Source organism: Polistes fuscatus, unplaced genomic scaffold (genome assembly GCF_010416935.1).
Source record: "Polistes fuscatus isolate 324 unplaced genomic scaffold, CU_Pfus_HIC Scaffold1, whole genome shotgun sequence".
Taxonomy (NCBI): domain Eukaryota; kingdom Metazoa; phylum Arthropoda; class Insecta; order Hymenoptera; family Vespidae; genus Polistes; species Polistes fuscatus.
In genome coordinates this window covers 14,404,853-14,432,274 of record NW_025112997.1, presented here as the reverse complement: position 1 = coordinate 14,432,274, position 27,422 = coordinate 14,404,853, and the positions used below count along the sequence as shown (strand labels likewise).

The 27,422-nt window shown below is 35.4% G+C and overlaps 1 protein-coding gene across 2 annotated transcripts; it reads right to left on the bottom strand.

Annotated features, from left to right (window-relative positions):
- Nucleotides 1-213: 213 nt before the first annotated feature.
- LOC122514020 (leucine-rich repeat-containing protein 15-like) lies at nucleotides 214-25,437 on the bottom strand. 2 transcript variants are annotated; one of them, XM_043630617.1, is made up of 2 exons: nucleotides 25,238-25,437; nucleotides 214-2,281 (listed from the first exon to the last, which is right to left on the bottom strand). In XM_043630617.1, the coding sequence occupies exon 2, from the start codon at nucleotides 2,247-2,249 to the stop codon at nucleotides 294-296; it is 1,956 nt and encodes a 651-aa protein (XP_043486552.1). In that variant the 5' UTR covers nucleotides 2,250-2,281; nucleotides 25,238-25,437; the 3' UTR covers nucleotides 214-293. The 2 variants fall into 2 exon arrangements, with proteins under 2 accessions (XP_043486552.1, XP_043486560.1); XM_043630625.1 differs by having other exon boundaries at nucleotides 214-2,276.
- Between the last annotated feature and the right edge of the window lie 1,985 nt (nucleotides 25,438-27,422).

The following is a 27,422-nucleotide window of genomic DNA, read 5'->3' as shown; positions in this document are numbered from 1 at the left end:
ACGAAAGAGGGGAAGATAGAGAAAGAGAAAGAGAAAGAGAGAAAGAGAGAGATATATATTTGTTGGAAAAGCGCGATTGGAATCTCGATTTGGTCGAGATCATTCTTAACGTACAACGGAATCAAGAAACTCTCTTTCTATCTCTCTCTCTCTCTCTCTCTCTCTCTCTATCTGTTTCTCTTTCTTTCCCTCTTTATTTCCTTTTTCTCTTTCTTTGTCTCTCACTCTCATCCCTTCTATCTATCTATCTCTATCTTTGTTCATCTAACATACACTTTCCTTCCGTTTTTCGTTCAAACGAAGACAACGTGAGGCTTGTCCGGAAGCGGTGGCTCGTAATCATAATCGTAGTCATAATCGTAACCATAATCGGCGCGTTGTACGTTCATTCGTGTATTCTGCATACGATAAAGGGATAACATTTCCGGTGGTTCCTCTCGAAGACCGGTTACATCCGCTACAGCGTAGACACCTTCGTCTAACGGTGGTTGTTGTTGCTGTTGTTGTTGTTGATGTGGTAGTGGTTGTTGTTGTTGTTGTTGTAGTTGTTGTAGTTGTTGTTGTCTTCCATGAACACCGGGTATGGAGGTAGGTGGTTCTATCACTTCTAATCGTCGTTCGGGTCTCGCGTATCTCGGTGTCTCGTAAATGTTGCGATCTTGCGATCTAGGCACCCTAACAACTGTTTTAGTTCTAGGCGTGTCATAAGAAGTATCCTCGTGCCGTGCTAATAATCGTCTGTTACAGGATTCCGCGTTCTTCGCTATATCTTCATTACTTCTACCAACGTAAACTAAAAATTCCGGCCTGTTAGGTGCCGCGTAAGCCAATCGTTTCTTCCTTTTGGCTCTCGTAAGATGAGCTATCAAAGCCAGGATACTGGCTGTTGCCGCGAGGCAACCAGTCGCGGACAAGCCCAGATAGAGAAGACTCAATCTGCAACGTAAGGATCCTTCCGGTAGGGCGATCAGTGGCTTTCCAGCAGATTCCTCGTCCGTACAGACGATGTCGTTCGTGTCGAGCTCCAATCGTGTCTCGTTACGTTGTTCTTCCGCTCTGATAACGTTCCAGAGCCAGTGCACCGAACAGTTACAAACGAGAGGGTTCCCGCCGACTCGTAGCAAAGCGAGATCGTCAACCGGAAACTGCGTTGGTTGAAGAGTCGCGAGACTGCAATGACGCAGAGAAACTGATTTTAAATATCTCGCACTGTACAATACCCGTCCAGGTAATTCCTTTAATTCACGATTACCGTCCATGGATATACGTTCGAGATTAACGTTATCGGCAAACGCTCTCGCGTGGATATTCTCAAGCGTGCAATCGTCCAGTTCTAGGCTTCGCAGTTCGAAAAGATTGCGAAAGGCTACGGGATGTAAAGTACCAAGGGGATTTCGATTGAGGATCAAACTGGAAAGAACGTTAAGTCTGGCCAATGCAGCAGTTGGGACCGAAGTCAAATTGTTTCCCGAGAGATCGAGACGCAACAAGCCTGGCAATCGATCGAATACGTCGTCGGCTATACTTCGGATCACATTGTCCGCTAGATTCAACGAGACCAAGGACGGTAAGGACGGCAAGGAGTCTCTGGTTAATTCTTGAATCAGATTCTCCGAAAGATCGACGTTCTCCAGGCTCGGTGCCAAAGCTAAGTTATCGGCTGGTACCTCTAGAAGCGAATTTCTTTTGAGAACCAACGTTCTTATCTTGTGTAGATTCTTCATCAGATCTTTTGGCAAACTGGTGATAGAGTTCCCACTGAGATCGAGCACTTCCAACTCGCTGGTATATTTAAACGCTTGCTCGTCCATCTCCGTGATATTGTTATCAGCCAGGTTCAATTCTCTCAACGATTTCAAACCGTTCAAAGCATTCTTTGCAATGGTCCTGATGGAATTGAAACTAACGTTGAGGGTTAACAAGCGCGTTTGAAGTGCAAAATTGTCCGTACCAAGAGTACGAATCAGGTTCGAGCTCAAATCAAGGCTCTCCAAGTTACCGTAGAAACCAAAAGTCAAGTGTAGGTTCGCGACCCGATTGTTGGACAAATCCAAATGTCGTATCTCCGGGTTCAGCTGGATTGGCACGAATTCGAAATCCGCGTAAGCGCAGGATGCTTTTAAGGTTTCGTCGTCGCAACGACATCGTGGCGGACAAAAACCGCCCGACACGACGACGCTCGTCAAAACGGCGAGCATCGCTATTGCGATCGGCCCCCTTCTCCTCGGCGAGGATCCACGCGATGCCATTCCATATGAGCTTCCTCCCGACCGAAACTGTTCTGAAATCATAATTACACAAACTATCCATTAGTTTTATCATTATATATTATATAGAATTATGTTCAATTTAATATATATTTTATTATTATATATTGCATCTTTTTTTCAAGTGAAACTTTGTAGAGAGTGTGAGATATAACTCAACAAAGTCTATCAATTCGTTCGGGTTGAACGAAATTATGGACAATTCTAATGTGTGTGAGTGTATGTATGAGATACGTTATATCATAAGAATATTCGAAATATCTTAAATTAGGAATGACTAATTTTATTCTATATGCGATCGACTTTTTGTTATAAAAATAGATCGCAATCTATCAATTAAAATCTCATTATCTAACACATTTAAATATGTTTCTTGTGTACTAATAGATGACAGTAGGGAAAAATGGTATTAAACCAACATGATATTTTATTAATATATATTAATTAAAAAATAACCACAGAAAAAAATACAAATTAAATTTGATTTTCTTATAATATAATTAATGGGAAGTATGCGTCTGCATCTCTTCAACAAAGCGTTCATAATTTAGTACCAGTAGCCAGGTAAAAATGATGATTATGAATTTTCAATATAGGAATCAGTAAGTTTAATATTCGTGAATTTCAAATACGAAAAAATCGATTCACATAAATTAATCTTCATCAAGTTTTTTAGCTCGTAAGATTAAATTAGTTTGCAGAGTTATAATTTCATTTTTTAACTGGGTTTTTATCAATATTAAATGCGTTAGAAATCGTGTATTGTCGCCGATCGATGAGCTGATCGCTCCTCCTTTAAATAAATTATTAATTAATTGAAGGATATGTATATTATAGTCTAAAACCACGGAATATAAGTTTTGATGTTCGTTTTCTTCGAAATCCATCGTTAAACTGTCTTGTTGTCCTCTGTTAAGTTCTTTTATTGATTATTGTTTATATGACTTTCTGAAAGAGGAAATTCTATTTACTACTATTATTATTCTCATTATAAATATGTAATCTTCGGAAAGTCATATAAACAATAAATCAATAAAATAACTTTTAAAGAGGATAATAAGACAATCTAACGGTGGATTTCGAGGAAGATGGTAAGTCGAACTTATATTCCGTGCTTTTAAATTACAATATACATTTAGTTAGTTCAATTAATTATCAATCAATTAAAGTAAATTAAATCTATCTAATGTATTTTACTTATATCTTCTCGATTGTTTAAACTAAAATACATTTCATTTTAACGTTCCTGGTCATTGATGATTTTGAGTTGAACATTTTCATTTAATAAAATATCAGATAGAAATTATTTAATATTCGAAGTATATGTAATTTTTTAAACAAATTAACTTTGTATTATTCTTACTTTAATGAATATTAAATTTATTCTGATATTAAAAAACATTTAAACAACAGTACATATAAAGGATGATCAATTGTATTAAATATAAAAAAACCGGGTATTCTGCCCCTCCCCCCTCTGTTCTTACAGTTATATCAATACTTACGATTTTAAGAGACACTTGCTGTATATATGAATTAATTGATTATTTTCCATATGATAATATAAGTTTTACTTTTATCTTGCGTGAAGACCACGTACATTTCTTTTTTATTAGAAATATGCTTGCAAAATTTTCAATCAAATCTCAACCATAAACAATGTAAATATTTAAATATTCTAATCCAAATATTTCATCCATATATTGGATACAACCATAATTAAACGATCGATTATTTTTAATATTTTCGAATATTCTTTCTCTTCCTTTTTATTATAAAAGAGATGAGAAAATTTTCAATGAAAAAATAATATCGAAGATATTTAAATGTTCCGTTTTACGTATATTGGATGCAACCATAATTAAACGATCGATTATTTTTAATATTTTCGAATTTTCTTTCTCTTCCTTTTTATTATAAAAGAGATGAGAACATTTTCAATGAAAAAATAATATCGAAGATATTTAAATGTTCTGTTTTAAATGCTCCACTTGAATACATAGAATGTAAATATAATTTAACGATTAATAACTTTTACATTTTTCAACATTTTTTTTTGTTATTTTTAGTAAAATACGAGGTAGAACATTTTTCAATAAAATAAAATCTATAAAAAGAAACAAAGACAAGTGAATGTGTTAATCTGAATTTTCCACTTTAACAGGACGTTACCATAAATAAATGATCGATTAATTTTATTAAAATATTTTCGAATAATTTTTAATTAAACGTGGGATAGCAATATTTCCAATAAAAAAAGACTATAAATAACGGAGATATTTAAATATTTCATTCTTAATTTTTTTAGATTGCTTGTATTGGATGCTAACATAATTAAACGATAGATTGTTAAATGTTTAAAAGAAGAAATAAAAAAAAAAATTTGTTTTTCCATATAATTATGTATATACATAGCAAAAAATGAGCAATTTTTGTGTTTATAAATATACAAAGTGTTTCATAATTTTTCTCTCGTCAAAAATTGTAGCAATGCTCGAATACTTTTTATCGTGTATGCTCGTAGACATACACGAGGGAGAAAAATTTGAACGTTTTTCGTCGAAACGATTCCAACGAACTTCGAAAAGTAGGACGACGCGGCGGTGTAATGAAAAATATTCTGGCTGACTGTTATCGATGACGAAAGCACTAGCGGGAGGGAGGCAACTTCGGAAATATGAGTGTCGAGACACGAAATGAAATTAATCCGCGAGTAAACGAATGATCGTTCGAATCGTTGCGTCGACATGTTAATTCGATTAATTTTTTTTTCCCGAAAAAAAGAAGAAAAAAAAGAAAGAGAGAAACGTATAGGCAATCATCAGAAAAGTCAAAATGAAAGTCAGAGAACAGAATTAAAATTTGTTTGGTGTTTTGTCCAACACACTTATTCGAGATGGAAATTAATCCAATTCGTATAAATGAAAAAAATGAAATGACAGTAGTATAAATTAAACAAATAAAACAAAAATTAATTTTACGATTTATTTTATAAATATAATATATATATTTATTATAATTAAAATATTAAACAATTTTAATATTAAAAAAATATCATAAGATAAATTTTTGTTTTAATTTTTCTATTCACAGTCCATTGTTATAATCATAGGTATAGATGTAGATGATTATTAACAAAGAATGACAAATGCATTTTGGATGTTAAAGATTTGAATCTGACAATGAAGAAAAACTAAAAACAAAATAAACCTCTAAAGAAAAAATATTAAGGAAAACAAGATAATAAATATTTATATATGTAAATATACTATGTACGTATGCATGTATAAGAAGGACATAATTCAGATATCGATATTTGGATTGTATGATTCAAAGAGATATCGTGAGTTTATAATTTATGCATTTCTGGACATGGCGGAGGAAAGATAGAAAGAGAAAGAGAAAGAGAGAGAATCGTGGTCGTTCAGTTTCCTACCTGTTGGACCGCATCTGGCCTGCCACCTGTTCGAAAAGGATCGCTCTCCGCCTCCCTCGAGGCACCAAAAGAAAAAGGACGCATTTACATTTCCCAACAGCAGCAGCAGCAGCAGCAGCAGCAGTGGCAACAGCACCAACAAGCTTGCTAGCCTAGCCTAGCTAGCTAGGAAAAGAGCTAGGCTAGAAAATATGCAGTGATGGCAGCGGCTGCTCGTTCAATTCGACACCGGTCTGCCTACCTCTACCACCACCAATCCCAACTTTTCAAATTTAACGCCCTTTAAAATCGTCCGCCTTTTAAAACCGTCTGTCGATCTTTCTCAACCATCTGACTGCATTCTGCTGGCGATCGTTAAATTTGATAACGAGTGAACGAACGCTTCTCATAATATTCCATATTAAGGATAATTAGGAGCTTGGATTCTGGCATGTAATTTTTTTCCATAAAAATGGGAAAAATGGTCTAGAAAAACTGGACTTTTAAAATAGAAATTGTTTGATAGATTAAACTTACGAGTCAAATATTTTCCTACCGTTTCTTTTAATACCATGCGCAATTCAGATATTTTCTTTATGATGCCATGAGAATATTTTCATTATTTGAATAATATAACGATGTATAAAGTATTTTCTTATTATATAAAATCACATTCTTATAAGTAGAGCGTTTATTTTGCTGGTGTTACTGTAGCGCATTTGTTCACTCGATTACACTTGATAAAAGTTTTCAGAATATTTCTTGACAAATATTTCTACAAAAATCCGACAAAAATGGTTACCGTGTATCGCGGCCAATTACATTAGCCAATCTTATTTATGCTTGAAATGTTTTAATACGATACACTGTTAGACGATTAATTATAACCCGTAAAAATAAATGCACCTCTATGAAATAAAAGTATACACGATGGTTAAACACAGGAAATTAAATGCTATATAATATGATAAAGATTTTAGTTCCGTTTTACGAACGAAATACCAGAGTTGATTTTATTTTAATAAAATATAGAACGTTTTAATGAACATCTCTAATATCGTTGAATGGTGAACTTTTTATTTCAAAATATTCTTTTAATTAACAATGATATTTAAAATTCGTTAACCGCAAACGTTCATTCAATGTTTACAATTATAAGTATTCAACGTATGCCGGTCATTGATGACCACCGTGGCGCCACAAGTAAAACAATCTGCGGTCACCAGTGCCCATCATGTCGGTCAACGCGTTAATAGATCGTATATATATATTTATATAAAATAAAAAGAGAGAGAAAAAATAAATAAAAAAAAGAAGTCGAACCTAAAATCGGCCTTTTCCGAGTTCTCTTTTAAAGCGGAAGGTAGCGTGAAATTTTCATAAAACGATCAACAGGCACCCTTTTTTCCCCCTCTTGTTCTCCTATTCTCTCTCTCTCTTTCTCTTCGTAGGAAAAGATATTTAGGTTCATCGAAATCCCCTTGTTCAGAGTACGACGTGCCTGCCGGAAAGTTATGCAAATTGGAGAAAAGACTTCTCCTCGAAGAGTCGTTGTGAGGGTGTCGAGAACAGGAGAAAAAAGGGAGGATAAGAGAGAAAAAGAGAGGGAGAGAGAGAAAGAGGTAGAAGTAAAAGGGAGGGTGAATCAAGAGGATAAGAGTATCCTGAAAGAAGGGTAAGAACCGTAATAGGTAAAGATACATCCTAAAAATATTGGAATACACGTACATACATATATAGATATTACTAGTGCAAGAAAGTATCCAAATCTAGGATCCAGATCGTAGATCCAGCCGGTAGATCGAAAAATCTTTAGGAAATATTTCCCTCTTGGATGAGAGAGAGAAAAAAGAGAAAGAGATAGAGAGAGAGAGGGGGACTCATTTTCCTATCTTCTATCTAAAAACGACGTTAACCGTTCTCCTACCTTGGAAATATAGTTTCACAGAAGAAGCAAACCAGGGGCTCCTGAACGAGCTGCGGACAGGAACCCTGTTGTAAGGAAAAATCTATCCACGGCTATCTTGCAAATTACTTTATTCCACCATTCCGTCCGGCTATTTCGAAAAACCTTTCCTTCCAATATAGGCGCGCGTATGTATGTGTGCGTGCGTATGTGTAATACATATATATAGAAATTTGTGTATCTTATCCGTTTATAGGGTAAGTGTACCTAATATGAACAAAAATACGTAATATGAAAACTAGCAATATCTTGGAAAGTACTTTATCGAAAGTACTTTATTTCTGATTTATTTATAAAAAACGTATTATAGTAACACTCTTACTTTTTAAGTAATATTTAATATATGAAATAAAATATCAGATATGTGAATTAATTTATTGAATAAAAATTAATGATATGGAAAAGAAATATTATTCATGCATTATCGCTGAAATATTTTATTCAAGATGTTTATTCGCGGTACGTAAACATGTACGATTTATAATATTGTTGTTATTAAATTTATACGAGGAAATATGAGAGATGCAAAATAATTTATTGAATAATGTATGTAATGTTATAAGAATAAATTATCTAATAAAACTTTTACATATAGAATATTTCAAATCATGCTGACATAACTTCATGAGTGGTTTCAGTATATTAAAATAAGAAAACAAAAAAAAAGTTCATTTAATTATCATAGGGGGAGATAAGAGATCTATAAAGTTGTATAAATTACCGAAAAACAAAAATGATTTTAATTTGGAAAACAAGTAATCATTTTTTTACTTTAGCGTAACCTTGAAATTATGTTGACATATTTTTAAACATCCTGTATATTAGCGTATTCTTCTCGAGCATGCACATAGAGAATTTATGTGTATATATTATATATATATAATTCATACACATACACACACACACACACACACATATATACCTATTCATATATCCAGGTATAAGAGTAATAAGAAGAGACTGAAAATCCGATAATATAACGTAGGATTAAAACTGAAGTATCGATTCCGTCTGCGCGACGTCATATCTCGCGAAAAGAGGTGGATAATAAAATTTCGATGAAACGTCAAATTCATCGACCTTCAAAGAACGCTTCCGATAAAGGATTGTTGACAGTGCTCTGTAAATCCTAGAAGACCTTTCACATTGGAGTAAGTACAATAGTAAGAAGAGTATAGAAACGGGATAAAAGTAGAAGAAGAAGAAGAAGAAGAAGAGGAAAAGTGGAAGAGCGGGATAGGTGGGTGGGGAAGAGAACATCAACGGTAAAGCCTCGACATTCTTTCTCTTGGAGATAATAAAAGAGAAGTAAAAAATAAAAAGAAAGAAAGAAAGAAAGAAAGAAAGAAAGAAAAGCTCGCGATTGTACGTTGCCGATAGAACAAATAAGGGTGGCAGACCGGGAAACACAAACTTATTCTGCTACTTTTATCAAAAAGCCGGGAGGCGGCTCGGAATACATAGGATCCGCTACTATACTTCGTTGAGAGTTTACACTGCCAGTAATATTATCTTCTAAATTACGAGGGAGAGAAAGTTCGTTTTCGTTTTTCGTATTCGCCAGATAAACGTTATCAGTTTGACGATGTCTTTCTCTTTTCCCACCCCTTCACTCTCTCTTTCTCTCTCTTTATTATTCTTCAGAACTGGTTATAGGAAATCCTTGTATTAAAAGGACAGATAGGGACAGAAATAAAAATAAAAACAAAAAAAAAAGGAGAGAAATAAAAAAAGAGAAAAAGTCAAAGTTTGTTAAATTCTTCCAGGCTAAAACGCATATGTCTTTTATCAAACGACGAAGGAATAAATCAGTTTGAATGTTACATAGAAGATAAAAGGAATATGCTTGGAATATGCTCAAAGAGACGATTCAGAAGATGAAGAAAAACAAGAAGAAGATAAGGGGAAAGAAAAGAAAGAGAGGAAGAAGATACACGAATGACGACAAGGTAGTAATGAACCAAGAGATAGAATCAAATAGAGATCAAATACTTGACGTTGACACGATCCACCCTATATACACACACTCGTAGCGTGACAACTCGAGCTCGAATTCGAGCTTGAATTTGGACGGGACTATTGCAAAGCTATTTTAAGGGGTTGCGTAGGAGATTAACGCATCGACTGTTCCCGCGTGTCCGTTTCGTATTTCCACAAGGGGAAGAAGAATTGTGCTCGATCGGTCATCGGGCATCTCAAAACCATTTTGCGTCCTACTCTCTCTCCCTCTCTCTTTCTCTCTCTATCTTTCTCTTTTTTTTTCTCCCTCGTAGCAATGGTGGTTTGTCTTCTTCGTTGCGGCTGGGGAAGTCTGCGCGTGCGACCAAGTAAAATATTGCTTTACGTGGGGTTTTGTTGCATGAAAGAGTAAGAAAGATAGGTATAAAGAGAGGGAGAACAAGTGTGGGAAGAAAAACACGGAAGCAAAGAGGGATAGGAATAGAGAGAGAGAGAGAGAGAGATAAAGAGGGTGGCAAGGAAAGAAGAGAGAGAAAGAGGGGGTTGAATGGAGTGGGAAAAAGCCGTCTGCAATTGCAATCCGCACAAATATCCGGAGCCGAGACGAACGGCGAACGAACAAAGAGAAAAGAGGAAAGAGAGAGAGAGAAAGAGAGTGGAAGTGGAGAAATTGTTCGAGCTACTGCGAAACGAGACGAAACGAGACGAAACGCTTCTCTCGTACTCCTAAGTAATATATATTTACTATACAGTATACTGTAGTATACTCATATTTAAAGAGACATGTACACGTGTATATATTTATATAGAAGAGATCTTTATTTTAATCGGTTGCATATATATTATTTAAGTTGTTGATGCAACGCAGATAAATATTAATGTTTCCATTTAAGGTTTACTTATGTTTGTTATCTTGATAATCAGGATTATGATTGATGGTAATATTTGCGTATAAATAAATAAATAAATAAAAATAAATATATATATGTTATATTATAATATATTATACACATATTTGTTTCTAATTAAATATAAATGCACAAACTAATATGTATATATAATATTAATTAAATAATTATATATTACATGGGGATATAGAATGTAATATATAATACGATAAAAAAAACAAATATAATATTATTAATTTATACCAATAAATATACTTATTATCGGTAAATGAACACACGCACACACATACATATCCATATAATATTTATCTATATAAATATTTATTTATTCTATACCAAAATGTATAATATATACCAATATCTATAATCTCAACGAAAACCCAAGCATAAATTCATTTATTAATTTATACCAATATTTTATTTACCATAAATACATATATATATATATTATGTACGTAGTAGTCGATAAACCGCGTCTGCGTAACTGAAGAAGGAAAATGAGAGAGAAAGAGAGAGAGAGAGGGAAAACTACCCCTTCGTCAATGGCGTTACCATCGACGTAGTCGTTGTCGTCGTCGTCGTAGTCGTTGTGTAGTTGCTTCACGGCAGGCTTCCTTCTTTCCTTGGGAAAGAAAGAGATGAAAAATATGAAAGTACGTAGTTTATCTGACTCTCGACGAGCGAGGGAAACCAATCGAGCTATTGTTTCTCTCTCTCTCTCTTTCTTTCTTTCTACCACTGTTACGCCCGCATGGAACTCCTTTCCTTTTCTCATTCTCAACCCAATACCACCCCAAGTATTTTCCAACGACCGTTATTTAAGCCTTTTAGTATTGCCAATGTCGTATATCGACTCTCTCCATTTCTCTAATTCAATCGGCAAAATAAAAGGAGAAAGAAAGAGAATCGCTCGCGTGTTTCCGTTTGATACATTGATCGAAAGTCAAGATTATTACTTCTTTGCGTGTGTCTGTGTGTGTGTGTGTGTGTGTGTATGCGTGCACTTTAAGTGTGTAAGTAAAAATTACTTTGATAGCAAATACAAGTACTTACAATCGCGAATTTCAAAATTTACTTTTATTCTAACCATTTTATTTTTTACCTTTCTTTTTTTTCTATGCAATTAAATTAGAATTTTTTGTTCGGAAAAATGTTCAACATTGATTTTTATTTGAGTATGAAAATTTTGTGAATTATTTTTAAATTATCTGTAAAAAAAAATCATTCGACTTTTCGAGTAATCATTTTTATAGCGAACAAATTGGTTTACAAAACCTACGAACGTATTGATAATAAATTTGATGTTTTATAAGTCAGATAGTAAATTCTCGTTTGAAATATTACATAGACATTATTTAAAAACATGTATTTGTTAAATGTTTTACATTAAATAATTAATTTCTCTTTTAAAATAATTCCAAATGTGCTGTCGTCAATCAACGCGAACATTTATCGACAAAAACTTCCTATTTAATAATTTATATCCATTTTGTGTAAAGATCAAATAGTTTCCGTCGTTGTCGTCGTTGTAAGCTCGAAGAAGTACATTTATATTTCGAAAAGGAAGGAAAAAATGGTAGAACAAAACGAAAAGGAAAAAGAATCGTAAAGATTATCTACGTAAAATAATTTTTGTAGTGAACAAATTGGTTTGCACAACGCACGAACATGTTGATAATAAATTTAACGATAAACTGTTTTATACGTTAGATGGTAAATTCTCGTTTGAAATATTACGTAGAAATTATTTAAAACCATGTATTCGTTAAACACGTTTTACATTAAATAATTAATTTCTCTTTTAAAATAATTCCAAATGTGCTGTCGTCAATCAACGCGAACATTTATCGACGAACACTTCCTGTTTAATAATTTATATACATTCTGTGTCAAGATCAAACAGTTTTCTCGTCGTCGACGTCGTTGCGAGCTCGAAGAAATATATTTCTGTTTCGAAAAAGATTGAGAGAAAAAAGAAAGGAAAAGATAGCAATAAGAAAAATAAAAAGAAAAAGAAAAATAAAAGGAAAGAGAGATGTAAAGATAGAAAGACGGAGACGAATAGAGAAAGGAAGGACATTTTCAGCGTCGAAAAAGATTTATTCCGGGTTGAAAAGGAGGTATTTTGTAGTAGTAAAGAAAGAAAGAAAGAAAGTAAGTAAGTAAGTAAGTAAGTAAGTATTATAAGAGAGACAGATACGGTAGTAGTTGTGTGCATTTTCTGGTATAGAAATAGAAAGGAGAAAATTGTAAAAAAAAGTAGTGAACGAAATCGCGAGGCAAAAGGGACGATATTTTTCTCGAACACCGAACTACCTCGTGATTCGACGATATAAATATCACTTTTATCGTACCTGCAACTTGCCTTGAGTTTTGGAAACATTAGTACGAAACACGTTTTAAAATGAGAGAGAAAGAGAAAGAGAGGGAGAGAGAGAGAGATGGTTTTAAAACGTAGGTAAGCGATAACTTCAACGTGCGCCTCGTAATCGGAGTTGAAACTTTTGAACAAGAGTCAATGAGAAGTTACCTCACCTCTTTCTTCTCCACCTCCATTTTCTTTTTTTCTTCTTTTTTTTCAATCCTTTTATTTTATTTACCCCCGCCCCTCTTCTTTTTTCGTTTTTTTTTTCACCTTTTATTTCACGAACAAACTTGCACGCCAACACTTTAAATTCACCTTATCGAGATCGACGCGTATATGTAATACTTATTGCACTTTCCACCAAACACACACACACACACACACACATACACACACACACAAACATACACAACCAAACATATATATAACGTATACACACATATATAAATAGAAGGTACATACGTTGTGTGTACGTGTATACGTAACGCGGTTAACAGAAAGAAAAACGTTTTTCAAACGAAATCGCGTTGGCAATTACATTTCAGAAGACTCTTTTTCTCGATTGTTTTAAATCGCTCGCGGCAAATCGAAGGAAGACGCTTCGGCGCAAAAGAAGGAAATAGTAAAGGAACGAGAAAATAGGGGAAGAATGAAAGAAAGGAAAAGAAATGCAAGAAGATTGACGATTTCCAGAAGGGAAACGCGACCAGTTCGATGCTTCGACATCGTTCGATGCACATCGCCGCGTCGATTTAAGTATTTGAAAAGGTGTGTGTGTCAACTGGATATTCACCTCTCGTTCTCTCTCTTTCTTTCTCTTTCTATCTATTTCACACAATCAGTCTTTTTCTTTGAGTATCAGTCACTTTCATTAACTTTCTCTCTAACTCACATTTTCTCTCTCTTTCTCTTTCTCTCTCTCCGAGTATTTCTCTCATTGTCAGTCTCTCTCTCGTTTACTTTCTCTCTAATTCACATCTTCTCTCTCTCTCTCTCTCTCTTTATTTCTTTCTCTCATTCTGTTTCATTCTATTTTACTCATTTGTATACTCTCTCTCATTCTTATATACTTTATATAACTATTTCTCTCTCTCCCTCTATTTTCCTTTTTTTCCTCTCTTTTTGCACACTCTCTTATAAACTCTCTCATTAACTTTTTTTCTCTCTCTCTCTTTCTTTCTTTCTTTCTTTTACTAATTTTTTCTATCTTATTAACTTTCTTTCCTTTTACTCGTTATTTTTCTTACGCTCTTTCTTTCTCTCTCTCTTTCATTATTTTTCTTTTTTTTCCTTTTTCCTAATTTTCTACCCCTCTTTCTTTCTCTCTCACTCTTTTACTACTTCTCTCATTTACCTTCAATTTCTCTCTCTCTCTCTCTCTTTCTCTCTCTCATTTACTTTCAATTTCTCTCTCTTTCTCTTTTATTTTTTTTTTAATTTCAGCACGATTCACTCGAGCTAATTAAAAACACGAACTTTGATTCGAATAACCGATTGCGGATATTTAAATCGTTCGATATATTCCGATAGATAGATTTTCTGGCATCGATTGAACGATACCAACGTGGAATGTTATATTTCATGCTACTTTAATTCCATCTAATCCTAGATATTTAACGTTCAAAAACATTCCATAACGGTGGTCCCGCAAAAATTTCGAGTATGTCGGTTTGTCGCAAATCATAATAGAAAAATTAAAATAAATTATTGAATTAAAAAACGATATCATAATAATAATTTGATTAAAATTTATTGAAATATTTCGTTTCAGTTAATCAATTCGCAAAATCAATTTTTTTTTAATTTCCTTATATTGAATAAACTTGGTTCACACGTATTTCTGTACGTATACATTATATATTCAGAAAAATAAATAATTAATTAACGTAGTATGGGAAATATATAAAATAAAAGTTATCGATGTCTCTGAAGGAATTTTAATGATCCTACGAATTATAGATATACATGACTTTTGACATATTTCCATATATGTAACATTAATAAAACAAGTTTTTCTTTTTTTAAGTAGATTTTATGATTTATTTTGTATTATAATTATCTATATTATAAAATATACCAGTAAACAAATTTTATTTCGTATTATTTACATATAACAACTATTTATATTATAATATAAATCATAAAATAAACATTTTCAATTGTTTGATTTAATATACTTGAATTATTAGTCCACTTTCACGATTATTGGCATATATTATACATTATGCATCGTAACAATTTAATATCCACAAAACGAATACAATTGTAATCCACATCGTTAAATCAAATATATTTCTTTACGTATGCATAAATCATACAATATACATAAATGGATTTGATATGAAAAAGAAAAATAAATAAGGAGAAGTAAAGACGCTATCAATCTCGAAGTAGGAATTACAATGATCCAACGATCTATGAATCCAAGTGTTCCATCATGTATTCATGTAGGTTTCTATGTATAATATATAAGAGATAATAAAGAGAGAGAAAGAGAGAGAAAAGAGAAAAAGAAAAGGGAAAAAAATGATCGATAGACATGTGAGAGAGAGACAGAGAGAAAGAGAGAGAAAGTAACGGAATCTTCGAGGGAGAAATCCGGTGCGTAACGCATGAGAATAATACGGTTGAGTTCTCTTTTCAACGAGGACCCTCGTATATCGGAATTAACTTGCCACCGTATAGAGGATTAGAAGACTAAATATGCGTATGGGCTAGCACTAGCTAAAGAAGAAAACAGCGTAGGAAGTATCTCACGTTCGAAATATCAAGAATAGGCACGTGTATGTTATATATGCACATATGTATTTAGATATATACAGGGTGAACCTTTTTAATCCGAATACTTTAATATCTCTGTTATTTATGGTTCTATGGAAACATTTTGAATAACAATGTTATAATATTTGAAGTAATTTTGTATCAGTAAAATAATTTCTTTTTGTCAAGAACATTTGTTTCAAAGATTTCGAGTTTCATTATTAGTTTTGTTTGTTTGAAATAGAATTAAATGTTTTTTTATTACGGTAATTGATCTATCTTTTAATTTTCTATTAAAAATTATTGATTTTTGTTTTAATTTAAATATCTCTAAGAAACAAACGCAAAAGGTTTCCGATTACATTATAATAATTTAGTACTCACACACACATACACACACACACAGTTTCTTAATAATATTCAATATAAATATTTTACTATTTTACTACATTTTTCATTAGCATCATTTTGTTTTGAGCACTTATTTCGTAAAAATGTAGAAAAATAACGAAGTTATTTAGTACATCCCATCCGTATTTTAAATGTCCCACACTGTGTATAAAAGAAGCTAACGCAGTAAAAGAACTTCTAGTCTCATTCCTTTCACGTCAAACATCATAGTAATTTTTTTTTCTGTACACATCTTTTCTTTTTTTTCTCTTTTCCTATCTCTAAACTCGACGAATGATGTGAACTTGGAATTTAGAGAATTTCATTATAAAAAAAAAGAAAAAAAAAGAAAAGGAGAATAAAACGGAAGAGTCTTTTTATTCATAGAAGAAGAGTAACGATGAAAAGTAAAAAGAAAGAAAAATGAAGATAATTCCTCGCATAGGACATCATCTCTCGCGCGTCATTAAATTTTGACGAATGGATATAAAACAAATGACGAACATCGGGTTGAGAATAAAATCCTCTCTCTCTCTCTCTCTCTTCGACTTTCATCTCCTACCACATCAAGCCTTGGTTTTTCGTTTTTTCTTTTTTTGCTGTTAGCTGTTGTTCTTCTTCTCGTGAGACGCATTTGAAAAAAACGTTTTGAAATGGACCAAAGGAAAAAAAAATATATATATCCGTAACGTACGTTCCCATGAAAGTTAACGTCCCGTTCTCGCGTTCATTATCGCGACATTGTGCTCGTGGATAATCAAATCTCGAATTTAAAGAAAATAAATAGGTACGTTTGTAGGTATATATGTATGTTTGTTGTATGTATGTATGTATATAGTATACTTACATACATGGCAGTTCGATTCAATTAATGGGGGACGATTGTTCGAGACAAAAGAAACGTTCTACGAGCGTGTTTCCTGAATCATGAGCGAGTGAGTTCCTTGGTAAGCACCTCAGAGGAAAAAGAGAGAAAGAGGGTCCAGGGGAACGACAGGGAACAACCGGTAAACAATGCTGCCTTAAGCACAAAGCGTCGTTACAAAAGCAAAACCCGATATTCGCGGACCTCTTCGAGGAGTGCAGAGTTAAAGTGCAAGTTCACCTAACTTGACATAGAGAGAAAGACATACACCAAAAGAGAGAAAAAGAGATAGAGAGAGGGAAGAGAGTTTTAAAAAAGTATGAAAGAACGATAGACGACGGATAGTAAGGTGAATAAATATTTATTTTACTTTTATCTGACAAAGAGCGGCAAACAATAAGAATATGTATTAACTAATATTAAGAAAATCATTTTTATCTAATATTGTTATTATTATTATAATGTAGTATTTTGAAGTTACTTAGTGTTGCCATCTTCAGCGTAATAAAAATAATTTTTATTAGATACAAAGAAGAATAGAAAGAATATCAAAACGCAGCGAATAGGATAAAAAAAATAATAATATATATGTTTAAAACAATATCTAACACATAACAGAAATATATGTCATAAGGAATATTAAAATAAAGCAATAATACAATATTTGTTAATATTAAAATAAATAATCTTTATATTTAAAACAAAATCAGAGACCAGGAACGCTTTATGCATTATACATACATATATATCGAAAAGGATATCAAAGGGAATAAAAATTTAATAAAAAATATAATTTTCATCTCTCAAATAATATTGAACAACAAGCGCTCGGAAAATATGAAATCATAAAAAAGAAGAAGCAAAAAAAAATAAAAACTCCTAAATAAAAAAAAGAAAAACAATAACAATAATAATAATAATAATAATAATAATAATAATACAAAAAATACTGCGAATATAGTGAAATGGTAGAAATGCCGATATGAAAATCAATTAAATGTACTGACAGCGAAACGAAAAGAAAGAAAAAAAGACACAAACATCAAAATAGCAAACGAACAAATAGAAAGAAAAAAAAAGAAAAGATATAATAAAAATAGAAGAAAAAAAATATATGTTCTAGAGACTAACACCTTTCTACCTTCTACCTATACATTCTTTTCGTATGAGACTCGAGAAGAGAAAGATAAAATAGGGAACGGTTAAGCGTGGCCATGTTTATTTTACACGACCAACAAGTTCGCCAATAAATCTTCCCTCATTGAGAAGCCTTGCTATAAAGCGAAACGTGCACGCGTGCGCGAATAAATCGTGCGATAAGCGACCTGACTATGCGGGGGGTAGTAAAGGGGCGTGAGAGGGGCGGCTAGTAGGGTGCGCAGGTTGGAAAGAAGTAAAGAGTAAGAGAGAGAGAGAGAGAGAGAGAGGAAAGGAGAGTAAACGGAATAAAAAGAGGAAGGGAGAGGTTGTATTGCAATTTATGAGATTCCAACGCGGCAATTCGTCGATGCTGATTAATGGTCCGGGCACGCTCAAGGCGACCGATTGTTCTTGACGCTTTTAGCACCGATTCAACGATATTAACTTTTTCTTTGGCGTACCTAGCTCGAAAGAACGTCGACGTTTCCTGAAGGGATCGAACAAAGCGAGAGAAAGAAAGAAAGAAAGAGGGATAGGAAGAAGAAAGCTTGATTTTGTTCTTCCTAACTCCCATCTTGTCGATTATAATGATATCGAGAAGATCGTATTCGAACGTAAAATATTCGTTGATGATTAATTTACGATAGCGAGGATATAAATGATTCATTAACGTTCGGCAAATTTACATAACGACCGAGTTGAATAATTTAATGGGGCAATGTTTTTCTAATTTCGCGATAGCGTCCACCTCTTCGCATAATTTTGTATGAAGTACACACAAACACGCACAGAGGGTATAGTGAACATAATACAACTGTAAAATATACACGGACATGTGTGTATACGTATATATGTATGCATAACGAGCGTTAATAATATAATAATGATATAGGAACGTTTCATAGGTTGAGTTACATTCGATAGGATCGAACAAAAGAGAGGAAACGTAAATCGCATGCTTTCCGATCGAAATCAATTATTCTCGATGTGTTTACCTATGTTTATTTATTTATATATATTCATGTGTATGTGTGTGCTTTTAGCATCAATAGAGAGAAAAGAAAATAAAAAACACATCGACAACCGATAAAATAGTGTTGATCGTTTATCGAACGACAACACCTCCACCTTAACCTCTAACCCCTGGATCTGCAGTTTTTTGTCGACTCGTTTAGTTAAAGACTCCATCAAGATTTCTCTTCTAAACGATAACATTATCTTTTATTATGTTTGTTCTTCTTGTCTCCGTTGTGTCGTGTGGACGATTGATGTAATTCGCTTGTCCATTTTCTTGTAGAGACGTGTCGGTCTGTTTGCGAAGCAAGAGTAATCGGTATACTACAAACTCACGTGTACACTAATACATAAATGGATACATAAGTGGATACATGTATACGTGAACATATAAACACATAAGACTGGTCTACAGGAATCCGGCTACTCTCTCTCTCTCTCTCTCTCTCTCTCTCTCTCTCTCTCTAGCCTTAACTCATCCTCTCTCTATCTTTCTTATCTTTCTCTATCTATTACTTTCTATCTATCTATTTTTTTCTCATTCTTTTTAGTTCCCTATCTATCTCCCTCTTACATTATTTCTGTTTCTATTCCTCTTTTTCTCTCTACTTTTCTGTCTCTCTGTTTTTATCTCTTTCTATTTGTCTCTTTCTTTCTCTTTATATAACTCTTTCTCTCTTTCTCTATCATTTTCTGTAACTTTCTCTTTCCCTTGCTCTTTCTTCTCATTTTATTTTCTCTCTCTCTCTCTCTCTCTCTCTCTCTTTATCTAACCTATTTATCTATCTCTATCTCTATTCCTCTCTCTTTCGTTAAACCGAAAGGTAGAAGTTCTGTTCAAACAGGGTATGGGGGATCGTAAAGTAGAACTATTTCGTGGATCGGCAAGTGATTGAAAACGTACGCGCGACTTAACGCGCCGATCGTCGGCCCTGGTTGAAAGGACGAAAGCCGTGCGGTAACGGCGGCCCATCGATTTCTATTATGTTCACGGTAACGGTATACTCCTACCTATCTATATGTCTATCTATCTCTCTTTATCTATCTATCTATGTACGTACGTATGTGTGTGTGTGTGTGTGTGTGTGTAATGTGTGTAAGTGCATAGACCATCTCGTAGGTGCAGTTAGGTGGTAGATACTTACTTACTCTACTACGTCGAATGAACTGACTAGCTAAGTCCGGTTGGTCGATCGAATCGAAAATTTGACCAAGCAAATCCTTCTCCCTTCATCCACGTTTTACATACTATATATATATATATGTGTGTGTGTATACTTAAAGTGAGTCACCAAAAGGGACTATTTTCATTCTTCAGTCGATATTAATGTCCGCTAACTTTTCGATAATAGTCGAAAATGTGTTCGGACAACTTTAAGATTTCGTTTCTGCTAAACGTATAAAGATAGAAATAGTAGTAGGAAAAGAAATAAGAGACTTTTCAAACTATATACGGAAGAATGCCGAATTCTTTTCACTCGAGAAACTACCATCCTCCCCCCCCTCAATTTTTTATTCTTCCCCCTAAAACATACTTAAACGAACAACGTTGATTTATCTCGTAACTCGAAAGTTTGAGCACGAAGATTGGACCCCCTCCCCCTGCCCCTCCACCATTCTACTACGTGGCATTTAAAATCGTTCAGGAGGATGGAAAGGAAAAAGGAATAAGAAGGATGAGTTGAAAGAAAACAGGTAGAGACGCATTTAGTGGTAAATTCGAGGTGCCAATAGGGAAGCAGAGAACGGTTAAGTTCCCCTTCTGATTTTAACGATGGTAGTAGAGATGGTTCGAAGAGATCAAATGAGCGAGAGAGAGAGAGAGAGAGAGAGAGAGAGATAAGTATCTCTGAAAATAGGATTGCCGCGATACGCATTGTGCGGAGGATAGTGAGTCTCCTTCTTAGTTCCATTCTCTCAGCCCCTGTTTCCCCCACCCACCCCTCCCCATTCACTTTCTCTCTCTCTCTTTCTCTCTCTTCTCAGCCCTATTCGACCTTCCACGTCATATTTATAGCCTTCGCCTTTTCCACGAACCTTTTGGTTCTGGGGTTGCTTAATTCGAGAGGATGAGAATGAGATGGATGAACGGAGAACGACCAAGAGAGAAAGAGAAAGAGAGGAAAAGAGAGAGAGAGAGAGAGAAAGACAACTAAAGAAAAGACTTGAAGTGAAAGAGAAAAAGCAGCAGCAGATGAACGAGCAAGAGAAGAAGGAGAAGATTAGGCTACGAGCAGTAAAGCCAAAGACTTCTTTAGAAGAACAAAAAGAAGAAAAAGTGGAAGAAGAAGAAGAAGAGGAAGAAAAACAGAAGGAAAATAAAGAAAGAGACAGAGAATATGTACGTTTGGTAGGTAGGAAAAGAAAGAAGGTAATCCAGCGTGTGCACAGGCAAATACATACATCTATCCTGGTCTCTCAAAGTGAGTGAGAAAGCAAGAGAAAAAGAGAGAGAGAGAGAGAAGGGAATAGTAAGAGCACCAGGTGTGCTGTGATTTAGCGTAGCCTAACCGAAGCCAGCCGTGTGCCGCAGACTCGATCGTATCGCCGGTTATTAAAATTTCTTGCGCGCTTTCCACCGTCCTTTTCCACCGTGATTTCCGGCGCGCCGATCCTATATAACCCTACTCCTATTCCACCTTCCCCCCCTCCCACCTCCTTCTCTTTCCCCTCCTCATCGTAATACTACTTCTACTGCTACTACTACTCCTCCTACTCCTACTCCTACTACTACTACTACTACTACTACTACTATTACTACTGCTAGCTACGCTAGTACCACCACCCATTAAAACCACCCCTTCTCACTACCCTTCGTAAATGCATATTTCCGCAGCTACCGAGCGACGATATATTATGAGAATCTACGAACGTTTCATCCTTCTCTCTCTCTTGCTCTCTTATTCTCTCTTCTGTTTGTAATAAGCGGTCCGAAAATTCAACGCGATAAGGTTAGCCTTGTTGTTGCGTTAGTTTGGGAAGTCCTCCTTCTTCTTCGTCACGCGATTTCGTCGAATTAACTCAAATCCACGGACACGCTACTAGTATGAACAGAGGAATGGAACAAGGTGATGGGAGAGACAGACAGAGGGGGAATAAGTAATCGTCTTGTCTCTCAGATTGCCTCTTGCGATTCGTTCATTCGACAATAGTATATAGTATAGGATTGTGTATGTATGTATGTATGTATGTATGTATGTGTTTATGTATGTGTGGGGAGGACATGGTAGGGAGATAAGTAGGAGGCATATATGGGAATACGTATATATATATAGTTAACAAATGCGAATTGTTCGAACAACTCGACAAGATAATGTTCCGCTCATCTAATTGCGAGTTTGTGTCTCTGAACGAGTCGCACCACCGTGTGGATAAATTTGACGATTTTCCGAGAAAATTCAACCCGATTATTTGGGAAGTTAATTTTCCGTAAATGGATACGAATATTAGTTAATTGGTGAATTTTTAGGGGATGGGGTGGTTTGGTTTTCTTAACAAAATTACGAAATTGTCTAGCATTATTCGGACTTATTTAAAAATTTCCTTCATTATGTATATATGTTATATATATTATATATACTATTATGTTTATAATATATTGATATATTGTATAATAAAATATATAGAATATCTAATTTTTATATAAGAAATATTATATACATTTGATAAAAGGTAATATATATATTTTTAGATTTATCTTTGAATATAACGGATATAAAAATGTACGTAATGTAACAGTAAATAAAACTGGTAAAACGTTTTTAAAACGAAATGGTGGGCAACGGTGAACCCTCTTACCAACCATTCGACACGTACAACTACCTAGTTTGGAATGAATAAAATCATGGAGGACGATTTGGTCGAACGGAAATTGCACTAGGAGAGGATTAACGAAGCATCCAGTGGTTTTTGATCGATGATGCTCAATGCATCTCTGCAGGCATCTCATCTTCATTTATCAAATCCCTCTTTCTCTCACCCTTCCTCTTATTTTTCCTCTCTTCTTCTCCTCTCAAGGGAAAACTCTCACGAAAGTTAGACGATTTAAATCCCACGAAATAATTAAAACAACCAGAATGAAATTCGTCGGCGTACAGAGATCATTTTTCAATCGTTCAAAAACACGAATATAATATATTTAATCAACGAATATCAACGTTGTAAATATATTCAAAGTGATATTTTTCCGATCCACGATGAAAAGAAAAAAAATATGAAAAAAGGAAAAGAAATGACGACGGTAGAGAAGGTTCGGAGAGGGGGAGGATTTGTTAATATATTCATTTTTGAACACTCCTATCGAGGGAGAAGGTTTGACGGCACATAGAAGAAGAAGAAAGAGAAGAAAAAGAAAAAAAAAGGAAAAAAAAAGAAAAAGAAAAGAGACGAACGGTGTCATTAAAGAGGCATATGAAAATAAATGCCAGAAGAAGTGCTTGCAAGGTAAAAGTTCAAAGTGAGCTTAACGTTGACGGTTGGATGTTGTTAAACACAGTGCGTTGGGTTGCACTGTGACGAAAATCACCAACGACGTTGACGTTGACGTCGAGGTAGGTAGGTAGGTAGGTAGGTAGGTAGGTAGGTAGGTAGGTAGGTAGGTAGGTAGGTAGGTAGGTAGGTAGGTAGGTAGGTAGGTAGGTAGGTAGGTAGGTAGGTAGGTGGTAGTCGTCGTTGGATAGGACGCGTAAAACGTGCCTGACCCGTTTTCAATTACGACTCCGTTCCTCAAAGAGAAACGAAAGAGAGTGAATAAGAAGGAAAAAAAAACACAGAGAGAAAGAGAGAAGAGGGATGGAAAAAGAGTAAGCGTTAAAATTTAATTCGATAAGAAAGTGTATATACTCGGTTGTAGCGACAAGGACGACGGTACTATGTACTTAATTCCCTGTTCGACGATACGTAAGCCGCTCTCGGTAGCAGTTCGTAGTTGAGAATACTTTGACTCCCAGTTGGCAGCGCCGCCGGCTCTCGTCGGCCCGAGGAATAATAATGTCGCCTAAACAGAAGCAAAAGGAGGAAGGGTGCATTTCATTACGCGCCGCGTCTCGACCATCGGACGGAAAGAGAGAGAGAGAGGAAAATAAAGAAAAAGAAAGAGAGAGGGAATGAGAGTTGCTGTACAGCCAGGATTAACTATATCCACGGCATCGGGAAATTAATTATGGAAATCGATAGCCGCTTTACGTACCCGTAAGAGCCTCGTTCCAATTTGTTAAGAAAGATGATAGCGAATAAGCTAACGTGATTTCTACCTGATATGTATTAAAAAAATTAAAAAAAAAAAGAAAGAGGAAAAAGAAAAGAAAAATATAATTAAATAGGAAGGAAGGAAATGAAGTGAAAAAGTATTTATTTTCTTTTCTTTTCATTCCTTTTTTTCTTTTCTAATTAGGCATTTGAATGATTATTTAATGTTAAAAAAAAAGCGTGGAAAAGAAGAAAAGATTTATAATGATAAAAGAGAGAATCTATTTGAGAGAGAGAGAGAGAGAGAGAGAAAGAGAAAGAGAGAGAGAGAATGAGTGAATAAACGTGTATCTTCTTTGAGGGAAGTTTTTCTACAAGATGAGAGGTACAGAAAGACGTCATCATGAATGTTTCAGCCGAGTGGTAATTGCGTTAACGATCAAAGAACATGCTCGACGTTAGAAGTAGGTGGATAGATTGGTAGGGAACAAGTATTAAGGTAGTTTCATTCGAAAATGCTTGGATAAAATGATGAAAAAACCAAAAGCCAAAGGCCCTTTCCTAACTTTCCAATTGCGGATAAGTCTGATGAGAGAGAAAGAGAGAGTTTAGAAAGTTTTTTAGAGTGTCCTAAAAATCCCAGTTCTATGCAATACGAAGTGAGTACCGTGAAATGGAAATACGGTATCCGGTAAATGTTTAAAGGGGGTAAAGATTTAAAAAGAACCAACCCGATGTATCATCGAACGCGCAAACCCTACGGAAAATTCGTTTTCGAAGAAAACGTAGGAAATGGGCGGAACGAGATCTTTTAACGGCGGAGGGGGTTGGGGGGTTGGGGGACTGAGTATTGAGGATAGGAAAACGAAGAAGGGTTGCTTTCTTCGTCGATTATTTTTTTTTCTTCCCCGGCGAAAGTTCCCAAGGATTGGGTAGAATTTTTTTCTTGCCTTTTTTTCCTTTTTTTATTCGGGTTTATAAAATAAAGCGACGATACTCACCCCGACGGAAGTGAGGCGTCACTCGATTCCCTCGGTGTCGTGCAGTACATCGACCTGGTTCAATCCTGAATATAATATCTCCTTTTCTTGGATAAACGAGAAAGATTGTCGAACGGAGAAAAGTGTATAAAAATGAAACTTAATGATTAATTATTAAGTTTATCCTTGTATTATTATTGTTGTTGTTGTTGTTGTTGTTGTTGATGTTGTTGTTGTTGTTGTTGTTATTACAATTGTTGTTGTTATTATTATTGTTATTAGTTAGTTTAATGATAAAACGATGAGAACGAAAACGATAAGAACAATGATGTAGATTAACTAACATCGATGACTTTTACGAAACCGATCGAGTGATCATCCTCCACGTGATTGCGTTGAGACGGGAGAAGCACGACGGTCGTCGCGAGAGGCAACGCGTGTTGTTCGCTGCCATAAAAATTCGAGAGGGAGATGCCGCACGAGAGTCTTCGAGAGAGAAAGAGAGGGAAGGAGAGAAAGAGAGAGAGAGAGAGAGATGAACGGACAGGTGAGAGGAAAAGAAAAAGACAACAAAGAGAGAGTGGAGTGAGTGAGTGAGTTAACGAATTATCAAGGTGGTAGGGATTTTCGAGAGGGAACAAGAAGAGAGATAGGTGAGAGTTGTTAAAAAGAGAAAAGAATCGCCAAGAACGACGACGACGACGACGACCACGACGACGACGACGACGACGACGATGATGATAATGATGATCTGTGGGTAAAGGAGAAAAATGATGCAAGAGGAGACACGAGTGGTTTGAAATAAAAAGAAGTCGAGAGAGAAGAGAGCAGGTGAGAATGATGAAAGAAAAGAGGGAGAGAGAAAGATATATATGTATAGGTAGTTAGATAGTTAGATAGATAGATAGATAGATAGATAGATAAATAGATAGAGAAAGAGGAAGAAAGAGAGAGGAGAGAGAAAGAGAAAGAGAGAGAAAGACGAAAGACTCTCCCTGAGATTTCAACGTGCACTGCAAAGAGGAGCCACGGATCCTCACTGACTCGTTCCGAGTTGTGTTACGTACTCGTCGCTCCCCGAAAGACTTGGGGTCTGCGCAGTTGGCCGCGCTCATCACCACCGTTTCCACCACCACCACTAGCACCACCACCACCACCTCCAGCACCACCATCGCCACCACTACGACCACCAGCAGCAGTGGCGGCAACGGCACCATCACCACCACCATCGCCAGTACCACCACCACCACCACGGCCACCGTACTAACCCCAAATCTCCATGGCTGCTCCCCTCGACGCCAACCCTAACCTCCATCCGGCAGCCGCCCTAAAAGTCCGCTTATAAACGTTCTCGAAGAGGTTCACGAGGAAGTGGAGAGAGCTTTTCTCTCTCTTCTTTACTCCTTCTCATCTACTCTTCTCATCGTACTCTCATCCTCTCTCTCCCTCTCTCTCTCTCTTCTTCGCTTTCTCTTTTTTTTCTTTCTTAGGTACGAACTATCCTCACCCCTTATGTTCAAGCACCACCAACGTACGTATACCACCACCCCCTCCTCCTTCACTCCTACCTCTCCCCCACCCCCCACAGAATCGGCTCTCGAGCGATGAATTCTGATATTACTTTGCTCTTCTCTCGCGCGTACTCGCGCGTATCGAGCGCGAGATGTCGATGAACCCGAGAACACGCGACACGAGCTTGCAGCCCTGCCAAGGCTGCTTTTATGACGTACGGCGACAACGACGAAGACAACGACGACGACGACGACGACGACGACGACGACGACGACGACGACGAAGACGATGAACTCCAAGAAGATAGGGAAAAACGATGCCTCGTCTTTTATCCGTTGGTCAATGCCGTTCGATAAAAATGAATAACTTAAAGTCAAGCGTTCGACTTCTCTCACTTTTCTTGTCAACTATCATGCACTCTCTCTTCCAGCCCCCCTCTCCACATCTCTCTCCCTTCTCCATCTTTCCTCCATTATTCTCTCTTTTTTTCTATTGAAATTTATTCGAACTATTTGTATTTTTGTTTTATCAAGTCTCTTCCTAAAAGCTTCTTACCTTATCTACCTCTAATTGTAAGTTAAACGTGCACAATATTTTTGTAACTTTCCTTTTTTTCTTTTTATATATATGGTTTTAACCGAATAACATACGTAATTATTATAAAATGAGAAAGAAAACATATTGTTCGTAGTTA

What these genes read in the sequence shown, in the direction of transcription:
- LOC122514020 (XM_043630617.1), bottom strand. Translation starts at nt 2,249, where the DNA reads ATGGCATCGCGTGGATCCTCGCCGAGGAGAAGGGGGCCGATCGCAATA.